This window comes from Chroicocephalus ridibundus, chromosome 1, assembly GCF_963924245.1.
Source record: "Chroicocephalus ridibundus chromosome 1, bChrRid1.1, whole genome shotgun sequence".
Classification (NCBI taxonomy): Eukaryota; Metazoa; Chordata; class Aves; order Charadriiformes; family Laridae; genus Chroicocephalus; species Chroicocephalus ridibundus.
The window spans coordinates 165,935,410-165,951,378 of NC_086284.1; the positions used below are offsets into that span (position 1 = coordinate 165,935,410).

The window sequence follows — 15,969 nt, forward strand, 5'->3', positions numbered from 1 at the left end:
TGATCTTGACAAAGGCAGACGGTTCTGCTCGTTGCCAGCATGAGACAAATTACAGGTGAAGCAGAAGAGAGTACAGGATATTTCTGGTTGTTGTTGAGTTCGGCAGGGGGAAGGGAGGACAAATCCAGGGCAGATATGTCCTAAAGATGGGAGGCAGGCAGATGCAATAAATAACGAGAGCCAGCTCCCAGGTTGGGGGGCGAGAGGGGGGGCATAGAAAGCAATTTGAACAACATTGCTTTTGGGCTGCTGAGGGTGTAGAAATACGCTAAAAGCTGCGGCAACCACCTAAAAGATGTTTCTCCTCGTTCATCTCCCTGCTACTCCCCATTGCCTGCTCTCTGCCCCTGCAGAAGGACCTGGGTGGCTTCAGTGTCTGGTCAGGGACATATTCACTGTCACTGCAGGCTTCTGGTGACATTGGTGCCTGTTGAGGTTCAGTGTGTCCAGATGAGCTATCACCAATACCACAGTTATTTTTCCTTGTACCCAGCAGGTTTCTTAGCCGTCCCTTGACAGACTTCCCTACGCAGAGCTGACCCCCTCCTTCCCATGGGGACACAGAGATTCACCCTGCTCCCTTCTCCATGTGCCCCACCTTCACTGTGTGTGGGGGGGACACCTCCCCATCACCCCCTTATTAACAAAGGACCCTTGGGTACACACACAGCCCACCTGAGGATGACTTGGAGAGGAGCAGTGGTAGTGCTGATGGTCCCTGCCTGAAAATCCTGGCTTTGGCACAGCAAATTTCCTCCTGGGATGCAAAACCATTGCCTGACAGCTGGCACAGCAAGCTGCACCAGGCAGATTCACTTTGGTTTCCTTTTTCTTTGAAATGCCTGCAGGGATGCTCCACAGGGGGATGCAAAGCCTGCAGAGGAAGCTCAGCTCTGTGGGGAGCCAGGAGGAGAACAGGAATCATTGTCCTGCACCCTTGTTGCCTATTTACTCATGGGCCAAGGGGTGTAAAATAGATCTAATGTCAAAGGATAGCATTTAATAACTGTTTTTCATGGCAGAGGATGGCACAAGGAGGTGGAGACTCAGGCTGGCAATGTGCCTGCAGCTCTTGTCTAGATCTGTAGCTCGGCAAGGAGAGGAAGGGAGAAGGATGAGACACGGTTGGTGTTGGAGGCTGGGGTGTATTTTACATATCACTGCGTGACTGTGTCAGGCTGTTTCAGCTCTCTCCGCCCCATTTCCAGTTTGCAAAGCGGGAATAGTCGATCTCTGCTTCCAAGTGGTGCAGGAGAGCTGAAGGAAGGGTATCAGTGCACTGGCTGCCAGCGCAGACAGAAGGGGTGAGAGCAGGGTATGATACGGAAGGGGAGAGGTCCTGATTTTACTCTGGGCCATTTTATATTGTTCTGGTAGCACAAACCATTCCAAAAATAAGTAGAAGTATAATGTAGCCCATGTGAAGATGCTCAGGTGCTGCCAATGAAGGCAATTAGCGTCAGCGAGACTTGGCCTCAGCAGTGCTCCGTGGGAATGGTGCAGTCACTCCTGCAGCAGGACAGCACCAGCCACTACAAAAAAAATTGTAGAACACACCTTTTCCTCATGTAGCCTTGACCAATTTGCTGTCTGCTTCATCCAGTGGGTTGGCGACTGAATCTTGGGATATTTTCTCTCTCGGTTCCCCTCAAGCAGCCATAGGCCCGACAGAGACAGGCTTTGGAGATGGTCTCAGAAGGAACACTGACCCCAGCATGGTCCCAGTTGTTTCAGCACCCGCTCCCAGACCTCCTGGCAGTGGTGGCTTCATCTCAGCCTTGTTCAGCCCAAGTTTTGTGAGATGTTTCCTGTCCCCACGTCCCTGGCTCCAAGCTGACCTCTTGCAGTGCTGCCCAGGAATTGCGCAGAATACAAACTCTTGTGTATTTGATTGCGCTTGTTCTCTCACTAACAGACAAATCATTTGCAGCAAGTGCAAATTATTAGGGAAGCTAATGACATTTCCACATATGTTGCTGGCAACTTCAGCTTCCTTTTGGCAAAGGCTCTCCCCAGCTATTGTTAGACCCAAAGTAAGTCAGCTTTTTCCATTCTGCTCATTAATTTAACTCCCCATACACATTTCCTTAGCTTTTTGACCAACTCAGCAAAGCTTCTCAAATGAGTTTCCTTATTTGAAGCTGCAGTAGCACCCAGAAGGCAGGTTAGTCTGCTTTCGTGCCAGAGCATCTGACTGATGTCCTGCCATGTATCCAGGGTGCCTTCTGCAACTTGCAGCAGCTCCCTCACCTCCAGCTGCTGAGCAGGGAAATATTTCTGGGACTCTTGCTGGAGTTTTGTCCTCTACTGTGGACCGTGGGGGAGGCTAGTTTGATAAAGTCCATCTTCTCCCATGCCTCTACCTAGCTTGGCAGAATAGTATTTAGGGGATTGGTATTGCCTTAAAGATGGGCAGACACTTGTGTCTGATCATCTCAGAAGATGCCAATAAAAGCCTAAAGAACAGTTGAGGAAACTTGTTAGGAAAAACTGGAATAACACTTAATCAGGCTTGTGATTAAGCCGAGATCAGTATGTAGTTCTTGCTGTGATTTATGGGCATGTTAAAAATGGGAAGTGTGTGCCTGAGGTTGCCCAACCATCTCATCTTTTTCCAGCCAGGGCTTTTGTCTGAGAAGGGTTTCATGTTCTCTGCTGTGGCTGGTGACCCTCTCATGTCAAACCCAACCCCATGCTCGCCTTCATCGTGCAGGTGAATTTGTGGCTGGCCAGAGATATGGAGGAAGACGGAGGCTTGGTGGTGGGCAGTAGCCTGGTGTGAATGGCTTCAGTGGGCTTGTGTGTGCACAGCTGCTCAGGGGCTTGCTCCATGCCAGGCGGAAGGGGCCGGAAGCCCCCCAGGCACCAGGCAGGGTGATATGCACGTGCTCATGCCTGGAAGATGCTGTGGCACACGGCAGCCTTATTCGTAGTGAAAGCTGAACCGCAGCTGAAGCGTTTCCATGTGGTTTGAGCTGTACACGGCATGTTGATGCCTGGAGCTGTCTCGACGCCGCAGCTCTTATTGGAAACCAAAGGATGTGACAGCACCTGAGAGCTCTCTCACAGGCAGCAAGCAGCTGCTGCGGCATCAAAGGCCACCTTGGGGCAGGGGGCCTGTGAGTGTGTCCCAGCTCCATCAGCACAAAGCCCAGTCCTCATTTCCTGCTGCCTCCAAGGGTGCTTTCAACTCAGCTGAGGAGAGTTCTGCTTGAAGCAAGTGAGGCTGCCATGTCATGACTTCCACAAACCCACCAGTGCAGTGGTCACTGCGGGAAGAGGTGATCCCCACTCCCTGCCATGCCCTCCCGGTGTTTGCACGGCAGGGAAGTGAACCAGGGGGAAAAAAATGACCTCATGAGACAAAGATGCTGTTGTTCTGGGGGTTTGGCTGCATGAGCAGTGTTTTAACATTAAGCCTGAAGTTAAACCTGGGGAGAAGTTGCAGCCCGATGGATGCACACTGGCTCTGGTGTCCCCCTGGGGTGACCTATGACAGAGAGCTGGGACGGTCAGCTGGGGACAGGGGAGGATCTTACGCATTTCAGCATGATGTCCTTGAGGACACCTGGCCTGATAGGCCATACCAGGGTGGCCTGTGGCTCTGGCATTGACTGGTGTCCTGGTGAAATAGTCTCCTGCCTTGTGGCGGCCACCACTGATCTCCTTCTCATTTTCTTTCCATACCTGGAAGTGGTTTCCCTTCTGCCCTCTCAAATGTACTGTGTCTTTGCCTGCCCTTAGGGTTTGCTCTGGGAACACAATAAAGAATATCCTTTCAACATAATTTTTTAAAAATCTTTTTGGCTTTTGGTTTGTCCAAATCACGTTTCTCTCCCAGTACGGTCAAAACCGTGAGGCTTGTGTTTTCCTCCCTCGTCAGTGGGATGAATGAAGCAATTACTGCGCTGATGGTCAAGGTGGGTGTCATGGCTGAACTTCAGTGAGGTTAAAATTAAGGCATGATTGCAGGCTCCTCTCTGGAGGCACATGGCAATCATCTGGAGGCAGTCACCTTGCTGAAGCAAACCAAGAAGCAGCTGGATAATCCTAATGGATCTCCATGCAGACATCCTGCTAGGTACAGGGGGATCACAAGCCTGTGCTCAACGCTTCTAAGCTATTACGAAGTTACATCAAACAGAAGTGGGGCTCGGGAGGACAAATGGAGGATGAGGAGGAAATTATGGAGCTTGACAGCCAGCTCCGATGGCTCGCAGTACAGCCCTGTCTCTGCACTGATGGATGAAACCCCAGCGAGACCAGGCAACAGGCCCCTTGGGTGCATTACCTTTGGAGCCAGCAAGCGCACGTGAGCTCTGCCACCGCCCACAGGATGGCTTGGGGAGGGGACAAACCCATTTGTTTCTGAAACAATCTACTGGGAAGCCAAACCTCACACCTCTTAGTTCCCGGGGCACAGGCATGTAGCAGGCACAGATGTGGGGCTCAGATAATTTGGTGGATATTATTAGCCCTGCAAGCCTTTACAGTCACCCCCCGCGGTGGCACCTGCAGGGCTGTAGGTGTCAGAAGCTAAGCAGGCAGGGCTGGAGAGCACAGGCAGGAGAGCAGGAAGCTCTTGGGACTGCAGCCCGTTGTTTGGTTGATTTTGTTAAAACATTTTTGCGTTAAATGACTTCTAGGTCACAGTGAAAATTTCCCCGTGTGCAAAAAAAACCAACAAAAAACAACCACCAAACAACCAAATCCCAAGACAGTTTCGTTGTTCCTATTTCTGTGCTGCTGAAAAACTGAAAATGTTTCAACCAAACCACTTCCGTCAGCAGCAGCAATGACAGAGCCAGGTATGGATGCAGGAAATGAGGTATTCCACTGAAAGCAAAAATATTACTCCAGACAGCAATGTTTGTCCTGGTTTCTGCTGTGAGATACTTTCGGTCAAAGTGTTGATTCTTTTCTTTTTGTATAAAACCCCTAAAAGGAGTACTAACCACCCTCCCCTTCCACCCCTCTGCCTCTGTCCCGCTGCCGACAAGCCACCAGCCCACAGAGCCTGGGGTGGGCACACCGGCAAACCTGTGGAGCCTGAAAATCCCGTAAATCTCCTTCAGTCCGAGTTTACACACATCTCCCCCGGCATTTCTCCTCCTCCTCAGCCCGGCGGAGAGCCGTTCCCCGGGCGCTGCCGCCCGGGCTGCGGATGATGCGGGAGGAGGGAGAGCATCCCTCGCCCGCCTCTCCCGTGGCTCTCGCCCGGGTACCATGTGCGGGTGAGCTCGGGAGGCCCGTTGCCATAACGACAGCTGCTAAAATGCCCCCCCCCCCCCTCCTGCGCGGGGATGCAATTGGTTGCAGACCGTCCCTCCTTCGGGGGGGAGGCAGGCGGTGAGGTGCCCTGGGGAGGCTGGAGGGGCGCTGACGCTGCCGGGGAGGCGGTGGGGGAAGCCCCCGGGAGCCCCGGTGGGAAATGAGGCCGCGCTGCCGGCTGAGTGTCATCCCTGCGCACTCCCGCCGGCCGCGGCTACTCCCGCCATCCCTCCCTCCCTCCCGCCCCGCGCCTGTCGCCTCCCGCCGTCGCCCGGCTCTCCCGGAGCTGGGTCCCTTCTCCCTGGCACTGCCTGGCTAGGAAAAGGGGCCTGACTCATCCCGACCGGGCTCCGGCAGATGCCGGAGGGAGCAGCCTCATCCCGTCGCCCTGCGCCCCTGAAGGAGGTAGGTGGCATGTTGGCAGGTAGCGGGTGCTTGTCGGGGATGCAATAAATGGGAGCGGGGTCGTGTCCAGGTCCCCAGCCATCAGCAGCTCCTTGCCCCTCGCTGTATGCTGCACCGGGGTGCCCTATCCGTGGGGGGATCTTCTGTGGTCGTGGCTGGTAGTGCTGCAACCTGGTTTGTGCTCCTGACCATGCACATGGGAAGGTTTGGTGCCCAAAGTCACCTGTGTCCAGGTACTCTGCATGGGCACCACTCCTGCCTTGCTCACCCCATGACCAGTCACCGCTGCATGTCCATGTCTCCTGCACACCCCCTTTCCCTGCTCCAGCTCCCCCCTCCCAAGCAGCTTCTGCTCTGTACCTTGCAGCATCCCCCCCCCCCCCCCCCGGGGTGCCTGTCACAAGTGTACCCACTGCGCTTTGGGGGGCAGCTGGAGGCAGCACGCGGGATCCAGGGGTGACAGTGAAGGAGAGCAGCTGGAGTGACACATGTAGCATGGGTTTAAAAAGGGTCAGTCAGATTACCCCTATGAGATGATATCTCAGCTAGAAGATGGGGGAGTCTTTTGTGTCTTTGGGAGGACACAGATGTCCCACTGCAAAACAGGGTTCTGAGATCGACCGGTCCAGCAAGGGTTAAGGCACGTTTAATATCTGCAGAGCTGCTCCAGAAAGCTGACATCTTCCCAAATGAAGCTCCCTCTTTCAGCATTTGCAGCCAAAATCTGCTCACCCACCTGACGACAGCAAGTGCTTCGCTGGGCCACCCCTGCAGAGGCTGGGGGCTGGGGGGGCGTGCTTTGACACCTTGCCCAGCACTTGGCTTGGCCACAATGAGGACCATTTGTTGGGGGATCGGTGGGGAGACGCAGCACGAGGTGAGGACTGCATAGCAAGTAGACCGAAGAATAGGTTGCTGGCGAGGAGCTGGGAAATGCTGGCTCTGCCAGTCACCGAGGAAGGATAAATGGGGGAGTCTGTAGGGCTGCTTTTTATTGCGTTGTTTTTGGATGGCAGCTTCACTCCCAGGTTTGCAAAGCAGATGATTAGGGAAGGAAATGAGGTTGCTGGCTTTCCTCCCATTGCCTCAGGGGGGTCCAAGCCAGAGTCACCTTCCCAGACTCCCTAACCCTGCCCAATACTGTTGCCAGCCGGGGACTGGTATCGGCTGCTGGGGCACCTCTGGAGAAGGGGTTTGCAGCAGCCTTGGTCCTCCCAGTCTGGCTGGGGGTGCAGGGGGTGCGCAGGGCTTCATGCAGCAGCAGCAGCAGCATCACAGGACACAGGAGATACTTTTGCAGAGCATGTACAGAAGCTGCGCTGAGGGGCCACTGGCCAAACCCACACCTCAGACCTGACTCCTGTTGGGGAGCGGGGTTCGTGCCTAATTCCTTCCTGAGTTCCTCAGGATGAGTTATGTGACGGAAACCCCATGGTGGGATCCCTGCTCTGCACAACATGTCTGTGATGTTTTTGCAGGCTGGGGTAGGGGGGGGGTTCTTCCCGAGTTACTCGCCTGAGGAAGGCAGAGGCAGCCATGAAGAGGCAGGAGCAGCGCCCAGACTGCCTCTTTGCTCCTGGCCAAATAGTGGCTGATGCTGAGCCGCCTGGTCTCATTGCTCTCGATCAGGCGGAGCAGGGTCCTGGCAAAAGGGACATGTGAATCACTGAGAGGGAGAAAAAGTCCTCCAGGAGAAAAAGTCCTCCAGGACTTGGCAAGGGTAGGGGCAGCGCCATGGGTAGCAAAACCAAGGACTGCTGAAAGCCAAAGAGCACAGTAGGAGGAGGCAAAATCCACCAAGGTCTGCCCTGTGATGCAAGAACAGATAAATATCAACATTCATGCCGCCAGTAAGTGGGAGGAAATCAGGCTTTTTTGATAGTGCTGGCAGTTTCTTGCTTACATTAGCAAGAATTGTAGCTCATTTCAGATCTAACCCTGTGACAGAAACGGTGTTATTCAGAGGGCAGAGATGAATCTCATGCTTCCTGCTGCTAATCTCGGGGTGAGCAGGCAGGGATGTGCTTTCCTGCTGCAAGAGGTGTCCAGCAGAGAAATGCTGCTGGGCACGTTGAAATCAACTGATGGCTTCGTTTTTTAAAAAAAAGAAGATAATAAAATATGCCCAGCCTCCAGTGTGGGAAAGGGCAGCAACCTTACGGGCCAGGAGCAGGGAGCAGGACGGAGATGCTCAGAGCTCTCCCCAGCCTCCCTTTAACCTCCCTGCACAAGGGAGGCTGGGGACAGGTGGTTATTGGCAGAGGGGTGACTCGCGGGATGGTTGCTGATGGCAGCTTTCAGGTGTCTTGAAAAGGAGGAGCTCGACGAGGGCGCAGCTCTACTCTAACTGCGTCCCCACCGAAGTCAAGAGGCATTTCATCACCCCACCAAGGGGTAAGGGTTTTGGAAAGCCCCCCTTCAGGACTGTGTTTTGTGCCCGAGTCTGGTGCTGTCACACTTTCCCAAGCCCAAGGGCCCCTGGTTTAATCCACCCAAGCCTGTGACAAGTGCCATGTTCACCATGCAAAACCCAGCAGCCCTGGTGCCTGGGGGACCAGAGCTATGACTTTTTGGGGGGATGCTTCTTGATCTTCATTTCTACCCCTCCATCGCCCACAACCTGGCGGGTGTTTTGGTAAGAGCGGGCAGCTAGGGGTCAGACAAGTTGGATTCCACTGTGGATTGCAATGTGGGTTGCTCCCTCCCTCGCAAAGGATGGGGATAAAGGATGGGCACAAAAGTGGTGCCATTACAGCTTTTAAATGGCCCTGAGTGAGGGTGTATGCCCTGAGCACAGCATCACCAGGGACATAATGGTGAGGAGGGAGTGGGCCAGGGCACCAGCAGGTTGTGGGGCTGGGACCCCGGCTGTCCACCCCTCTGGAAAGCTTCAGCCTCGACGGCTGGGCAGGGAGATGTTTGCTCCTTCCACCTTGCTCGTTTTTAGTGCAGGATCAACAGCGATCATACAGCATGTTGTTTTGTGTTCCCCAGGGCGGCGCTGCCCCGGACTCGGCACCTCACGCCTGGGTGGCGAGGGGCTCCTGAAAAGGCAGATTGGCCGCCCCCGGTAAGTGGCTCCTGCTGCCCAGTGGCTGATGTGAGGGGGGATAGATCTGGGCTCCCCTCAGAGACTGCTGCTCAGTGAGGGGGTCTCAGCGATGAGCTGAAGGGATTGCCCTCTCCCGAAGGCTGAGGTGCCTTGGTGTGCAACCAAGCAGGACTTGGGGTGAGATGGGGCTGTGAGGAGGGGTGCAGGGAGGCTGGGCACTGCTGATGAGGCAGATGTCTCATGATGAAGCCCAGTGGAGGTGATTTTTGGGTGCTCCCACTGCACAAGTTTCTCCCTCTTTTTCTGGCAGCCATGCCCCACTTCTTGGATTGGTTTGTTCCAGTGTATCTGATGATCTCCATTCTCATCCTGGTGGGCTTTGGAGCTTGCATTTACTACTTTGAGCCAGGACTCCAGGAAGCCCATAAGTGGCGAACGCAGAGGCCAATCATGGAACGAGACCTTCGGAAGACACTGATGATTCGGGACAACCTGGCCTTCGGGGTGCCTGAGGTCTGATGTGCTGCCTGTTGAGTCCAGATGAGCCTCTCCTGGGTGGGCAGCAGTCTACAAGCCTTGGTAGGGATGACAGTCCTGCCCTGCGCCAGCGGGACTGATCATCGCTTTGCTCTTTGCTGATCTGGGTCTCATACTCACCACTCACCTTTCTGCCCCTTTGCTTCTTAGGCAAGGTTTGTGTGGCATTGTAGACTCGGGGCTTCCCACATGCTCACAGCCCTTCGCCCAGCCAAGGACTTCTACTTCTCTCCATGGCAGAGACTGATGGGTCACTCAAAGTAAAGGTCCCTTGTTAATCGCTTGAGTTTGAGCTGACTGGCACCTTGACATGACCCTCAGTAAGAAAGGTGTCTGCAGGGGTACCAGGCTTGCGAAGAGATACAGAGCTTTTTTACTCCTAGTCATTGAGTTAAGTCTAACCCACTCTGCTTAAGTCTGGGGGGTGTTTTTGGGGAAAAAAATGGGATTTCAACGCAGATTGTTGCTTCGCCTGAGCTCTTCACAGCACCCACCCTTGGTGCTGGGACGGTAAGCTTGCTGAAGCTCTCTGCAGAGGGACCAAGGTCTCATCAAGCCCCAGAGACTGGGGGCACACCAGTGTGGCTAAAGGCACACCACTGCTCTGTGTCTGTTTGGGAGATGGAGAACATCCATCCATCTGTCCATCCATTCCAGATGCACTACATTAAAATTAAAGATCTTTAGTAAAGAGATTTGTCCAAGTCCTGTGTCAAGCTGAGAATATTCGGCAGCTCTCCACGAAAAGGTGCTGCCAGAGTTATCACATAAGCCTCTCCCGATCTGCCTGACCTTCTGCTCCTCTGCCACGGAGTGAGATGGGATAGACCGGGAGGTAGCTTGCATTTGTTCAGTATCCTGCACTCTGGAGTCCTATGGCATGGATGGAGTCTTCTTTAACTCTCATCCCAATGAAAGCTCTGAAGCGTTCCTCAGCCTCCTTTCCCTGCACATCTCTGAGAAGGGACACTGAGCCTGTTGGTGAAATGGGCTTGTTGCACCACCTCTGCTTTCTGGACCCAAGCCGTATAATGTGGGTCTGGCACAAAATCTCATGTTTGTAGACTATCTGCAGTTTCTGCACTGCCGCGGGGCTGATCAGCTACGGAAGTGCTGTACGAAGGCGTGATGCTGGGGCTAAGAGGGACATTCACACCTTCTCCCTCCCTGCCAATCCTGTGAAATGCCCCGTGTGTCCAGAGAGGTTTGGGGGAGCTCTGAACCCATGGCAGGAGGTTGTGTCAAGAGCCTCTCCTCCCCTCTCCTCCCACCCCAACACCCACCCTTTGGCTGCAGTAGGTGCAGAGGTGGTACCTGTGAGCACTCTGGGCACAGTGGGGTCCCGCGTGACCCACTCCTGCATGTCCCAGGGGATGTCAGCCAATGCCACCACCCCATGTACATGTGTCTGCACATCCTGTGCTGTCACCTGGGCCTGCCAGTATTGGGGCGACCCACATCCCCAGCATGCTCCCCGGGTGTCAGCTCTGTGCCATAGTCCCCGATGGCTCCTTTGGGCAGCAGGAGTCCCTCGGGCCAGCTGCCCAAATCTGCCACAGCTCCTGGATGGGCTCGTGTCCCTCAGCCTCTCCTGTGAAACTGTCAGGGAGGTTTTCTCCTCCATTCCCAAAGAGAGGAGGAGAGCGAACAGGGCCGATTTAAGTGAGTGATGCTACATTGGTAATTCTCTGGGGATGAAAGTTAATTTTTATCTCTAAAAGTTTTGGCAGAGGAAGGAATGGGTCAGAACATCCTGTGAATATCCTGGGTCTTTCTGGGACGTTTAATCCATTCAGATTGCAATTGTATCACCATTATCTTCCACGCCAAAACCAGGCATGCTGGCAGGAGATTTCTGTCTCTGTTTCAGCTGGAGGACAAGTTGTGAGTCCTTCCTTCAGCCAAAATTCAGAGATCGTGATATGAGAACCCTAACTGGGGAGTCTCACTCAGCAGGGAAATGCAGTGAGTGGTTACTCCTGTGCCCAAAGATACTCTCACCCTGGTGAGCAAAGGCTCAAAATGCAGGTGCAGCCTGAAACAGGTAAATCCCACATATTTTTGTGCCTTGGTGACTTGAGAGTGCGAAAGGGAAATGCCGCGGGGCTAGACTGCAGGTTCTGACGTGCCACCCTCAGCTGCATGGCTCACGTCCCCTGCTCTCTGGCACAACACAGCCATATCTCCAAGCACCAGCTTGGAAACCCACTTCCTCACCTCGACTCAGTCGTGGCTGGGACTGCACTTGGAACAGACCCCAGCTGAGCCATGGGGTAGCAATAAAAAGCTCTGTACTGGAGCTGAGGGGCTTGGAGCAGCCAGGGCCAGGTAAAACTGTCCCTGTGGGAAGGGATCCTGGTTGTCGTGGTTTTGGCCGGATTGGTGCAGGCTGCTCTGCCATCACACTTTCTCCAAACCCACTTTCGCCTGCTGAGTCAAAAGAGAAGAGGGAAAACTACCAGCCTGGTAAAAACGAAAGGCTGGGTCTGCCACCACCACTCTCGGCCAGCTGGCATCCACGGTGCGATGGGGCTCTCTGCGGGTGTCCCCTCTCCCCTCCTCTGTGTCCTCCTCTGTGTCCTCCTCTGTGCTCTCTCCTGCCTCTTTTCACCTCCATTCTGCCCATGACTCGCTGCAAAAGCCGAGCAAAAAGAAGATGACAAAGACATCAGGGCTGACTAGAGAGAAATTAGTTATTCATCTCCTCCAGCTTATGTTTCACGCTGTTTAGTCCTGATGCAATGAGTATTAAGCCAGGTATTTTCCACGGGTACAAAGGACTTTACTGCCAATGGTGTTAAAGCCCTCCCCAGTGCAATAAAAATGTGTGACAAACCACGTGGTCCACCCTTTATTTTCCTGTTGTTCCCCCCAGAAGCTGCCTCCCTCCAGCTCCAGGCAGGCAGCAAGGACCAGGCTGCGGCGAGGTTTCCTTTACAGCAGGGTAGGTCTTTGTCCGCCTGGTTCCTGTGCCGGCTGTGCCACAGGGCTATCTGGGAATAATTAAGCCAAAGGCAAACGCTGCCTGAAAACTGAGACTTTTTCTCCCGTTGTGGGACCTGTGCAGCCAGAGAGACCTCAGGGGAGAGGGAAACTGTCTCAGATACTGAATTAAACTGCATAAAGCATCAAAGAAGATACTTAGTGCTGGAAATACTGCACAGCATCAGGTTGGTCTTTTCCACCTTCTCTGTCTCTTTGCCTTTAAAGAAGCAGAGAATCATAGAATCATAGAATCATAGGGTTGGAAGGGACCTCTGGAGATCATCTAATCCAACCCCCCTGCCAGAGCAGGGGCACCTTAGAGCAAGTTGCACAGGAATGCGTCCAAGTGGGTTTTGAATGTCTCCAGAGATGGAGACTCCACCACCTCTCTCAGCAGCCCGTTCCAATGCTCTGCCACCCTCAAAGGAAAGATATTCCTCCTCATGTTTAGGTGGAACTTCCTATGCTCAAGTTTGTGCCCATTACCTCTTGTCCTGTCGCTGGGCACCACTGAAAAGAGCCTGGCCCCATCCTCCTGACACCCACCCTTTAAGTATTGATAAGTGTTGATAAGATCCCCCCTCAGCCGTCTTTTTTACAGACTGAAGAGACCCAAATCCCTCAGCCTTTTTTCATAAGGGAGGTGTTCCAGTCCCCTAATCATCTTGGTAGCCCTTTGCTGCACCCTCTCCAGTAGTTCCCTGTTCTTCTTGAACCAGGGAGCCCAGAACTGGACACAGTACTCCAGGTGCGGTCTCACCAAGGCAGAGTAGAGGGGGAAGATGACCTCCGTCAACCTGCTGGCCACACTCTTCTTGATGCATCCCAGGATGCCATTGGCCTTCTTGGCCACGAGGGCACATTGCTGGCTCATGGTCATCCTGTTGTCCACCAGGACTCCCAGGTCTCTTTGCACTGAGCTGCTTTCCAGCAGGTCAACCCCTAACCTGTACTGGTGCATGGGGTTATTCCTCCCCAGGTGCAGCACCCTACACTTGCCCTTGTTGAATTTCATAAGGTTCCTCTCTGCCCAAATCTCCAACCTGTCCAGGTCTCTCTGTATGTCAGCAAAGCCTTCCGGTGCGTCAGCCACCCCCCACAGCTTTGTATCATCGGCAAACTTGCTGAGGGTCCACTCTATCCCCTCATCCAGGTCATTGATGAATATATTGAAGAGGACTGGACCCAGCACTGACCCCTGGGGAACACCAGTCGTCACTGACCTCCAGCTAGACTCTGTGCCCCTAATGACGACCCTCTGAGCTCTGCCTTTCAACCACTTATCAATCCACTTTACTGTCCATTCATCTAACCCACTTTTCCTAAGTTTTCCTATGAGGATGCTGTGGAAGACGGTGTCGAACGCCTTGCTCAAGTCAAGGTAGACCACATCTACCGCCCTCCCCTCATCTATCCATCCAGTCATGCCATCATAGAAGGCTATCAGATTAGTCAGACATGATTTCCCCTTGGTGATTCCATATTGAGTAGTTCTGATAGCTTTCTTTTCCTCCACATGCCTTGAGATGACGCCCAGAAAGAGCTGTTCCATCATCTTTCCAGGGATGGAGGTGAGGCTGACTGGCCTGTAGTTCCCCAGGACCTCCTTCTTCCCTTTTTTGAAGACTGGAGTAACACTGCCTTTCCTCCAGTCCTCAGGCATCTCGCCTGTTCTCCAGGACCTTTCAAAGATGATGGAGAGAGGCCCAGCAATGACTTCTGCCAGCTCCCTCAGCACTCTCAGGTCCATCCCATCGGGGCCCATGGACTTGTGAATATCTAATTGATCTACTTGATCCCTCACTTGATCCTCCTCAAGTCAGGGGAAGTCGTCTTCTTTCCCCATTGCTTTCCCCAAAGCCTGGGACTCCTGAGGGCTGGGCCGAGCAGTAAAGACCGAAGCAAAGAAGGCATTCAGTAACTCCACCTTCTCAGCATCCTCCATCACCATGGCTCCTGTCTCATTCAACAGTGGGCCCACAACTTCTCTGGTCTTCCTTTTGCTTCCAATATACTTGTAGAAGCTCTTCCTGTTGAGCTTGACATCCCTAGCCAGGTTTAGTTCCAAGGCGGCCTTGGCTTTCCTTGTTTCATCCCTGCACGCTCTGGCGGCATTCTTCTAATCCTCCCAAGGGGTCAGTCCATTCTTCCACTTACTGTAAACTTCCTTCTTCCACTTGAGCTTTTTCAGAAGCTCCCTGCTCAACCATGCAGGTCTCCTGCGCCCCTTGGCAGATTTCTTGCTCATTAGTTACACCACCCTGAGCCCTGCTTTCCCCCAGCACTCCCCATGGCTCACTGTGGATCGGGACGGTGGTTCCCGCTCCACCCCCCAGCCCTGGCCACCAGAAGGCAGGCGAGCATCGCCCCTGCTGTGCTGTGGGTGCTATGGGTGCCCGGCTCTCCTTCTCTTTGCTCCTGTTTGCCCACCAAACCACTTGTATTCTGATCCCACCCCACCAAAACACCTTTCTCCTTTCCTCCTTGGTTATTGTGTTGCCCTTCAAAGTCTCTTTAATAGTGACAAAGGTGTAGAGCGGCAAGCTGACTCCCTGTAACAGACACCCTCTTGACCCTGAAAATGTCCCAAAGCTGGCAAAATTAAGAAACAATCAGAATAATGACGAAGAAGAAAATCAGAATAAGGGAAAGAAGCATCAACCTGGATGAACACCTGACCAGCGAACACTGAACTTCCTCAGTGGGGCATAAATTGTTGAACTAGAATCTGCCATTTGAGGGGGGAAAAAAAAAAAAAAGAAGACAGGAAGGGAAAACATTTGAAAAATTCAGAGATTTTAATTGTTTTTTTAAATCGCTCTCGTTGTTCTCAGGAGTAGGCGGCGCAGGCTCCTCCACCTCCTGCCATGGGAGTGGGGCGGGGGGCCATGGCTGTGGGGCTGCCCGTGGTTGTGGGGCTGCCACTGGCATGGGGCTGCTCGTGGTTGTGGGGCTGCCAGTGGCGTGGGGCTGCTGGCAGCAGGGGCCAGGAAGGCACCGGGGCAGGGGCCAGGACTGGCCGTGGCGCCAGGCGTGGGAGGGTGCCGGGCAGGCCACAAGCACCCCATTGTCCCATCCGGAGGCGGGCTGGCCCCCCCGGGCAGGGCTGCCAGCGGGGGCTCAGGCCTCTGGACGACAGCGGCTGCGCCCCAGGACACCGTGGCCCCGGCACCGGGGAAGGCTTGAGCCCCCCAGCCCATCACCCCCTGCCCTCACACCTCAGCCTCCAGCCCGCCGCCGCCCACCATGGAGGAGGACGTCACCCCTCACCGCAGCCGCCTGCCCACCGTGGGCAGCCCCCGCCGCATTCCGGGCCCCTCATCGCGGAGAGATGGCCCCCTTGGCATCCCTACCACCCCCACGAAGCGGAGCTGCTTCTCGGTCACCCTGTGCCGGGCTGCTGGGGGTCCCCCCTGGGAGCGACTGCGAGGACCGGCCCCCATCACCCCCGTCCCTCCACGCCCCCGACCTGCAGCGGCCGAGGGGCCCCAGCGACATGATGGCCCTGGCTGGGCAGAGGCTGCCTCGGCGGCGAAGATGGGGGTACCCTGCTCCCCGCCACGTTCCGGTGGGTCTCTGCTGCCCGGATGGGCTGGGAAGCGGGGAGGGAAGCACCAAGGGGTGCCTCGGCGATGGCGGCACCATGGGACTCGGTGTGGGGGAGGGCCTTCAGGAGCGGCAGGGGGACATGGGGGAGGATGGGGGCTTCCTACCCCGGG

General features: G+C 54.5%; 1 protein-coding gene across 1 annotated transcript; it reads left to right on the forward strand.

The window, feature by feature from the left end:
• Nucleotides 1-5,269: 5,269 nt before the first annotated feature.
• SMIM45 (small integral membrane protein 45) lies at nucleotides 5,270-12,103 on the forward strand. The gene is made up of 3 exons (XM_063322553.1): nucleotides 5,270-5,676; nucleotides 8,671-8,746; nucleotides 9,039-12,103. The coding sequence occupies exon 3, from the start codon at nucleotides 9,041-9,043 to the stop codon at nucleotides 9,245-9,247; it is 207 nt and encodes a 68-aa protein (XP_063178623.1). The 5' UTR covers nucleotides 5,270-5,676; nucleotides 8,671-8,746; nucleotides 9,039-9,040; the 3' UTR covers nucleotides 9,248-12,103.
• The last annotated feature ends 3,866 nt before the right edge of the window (nucleotides 12,104-15,969 follow it).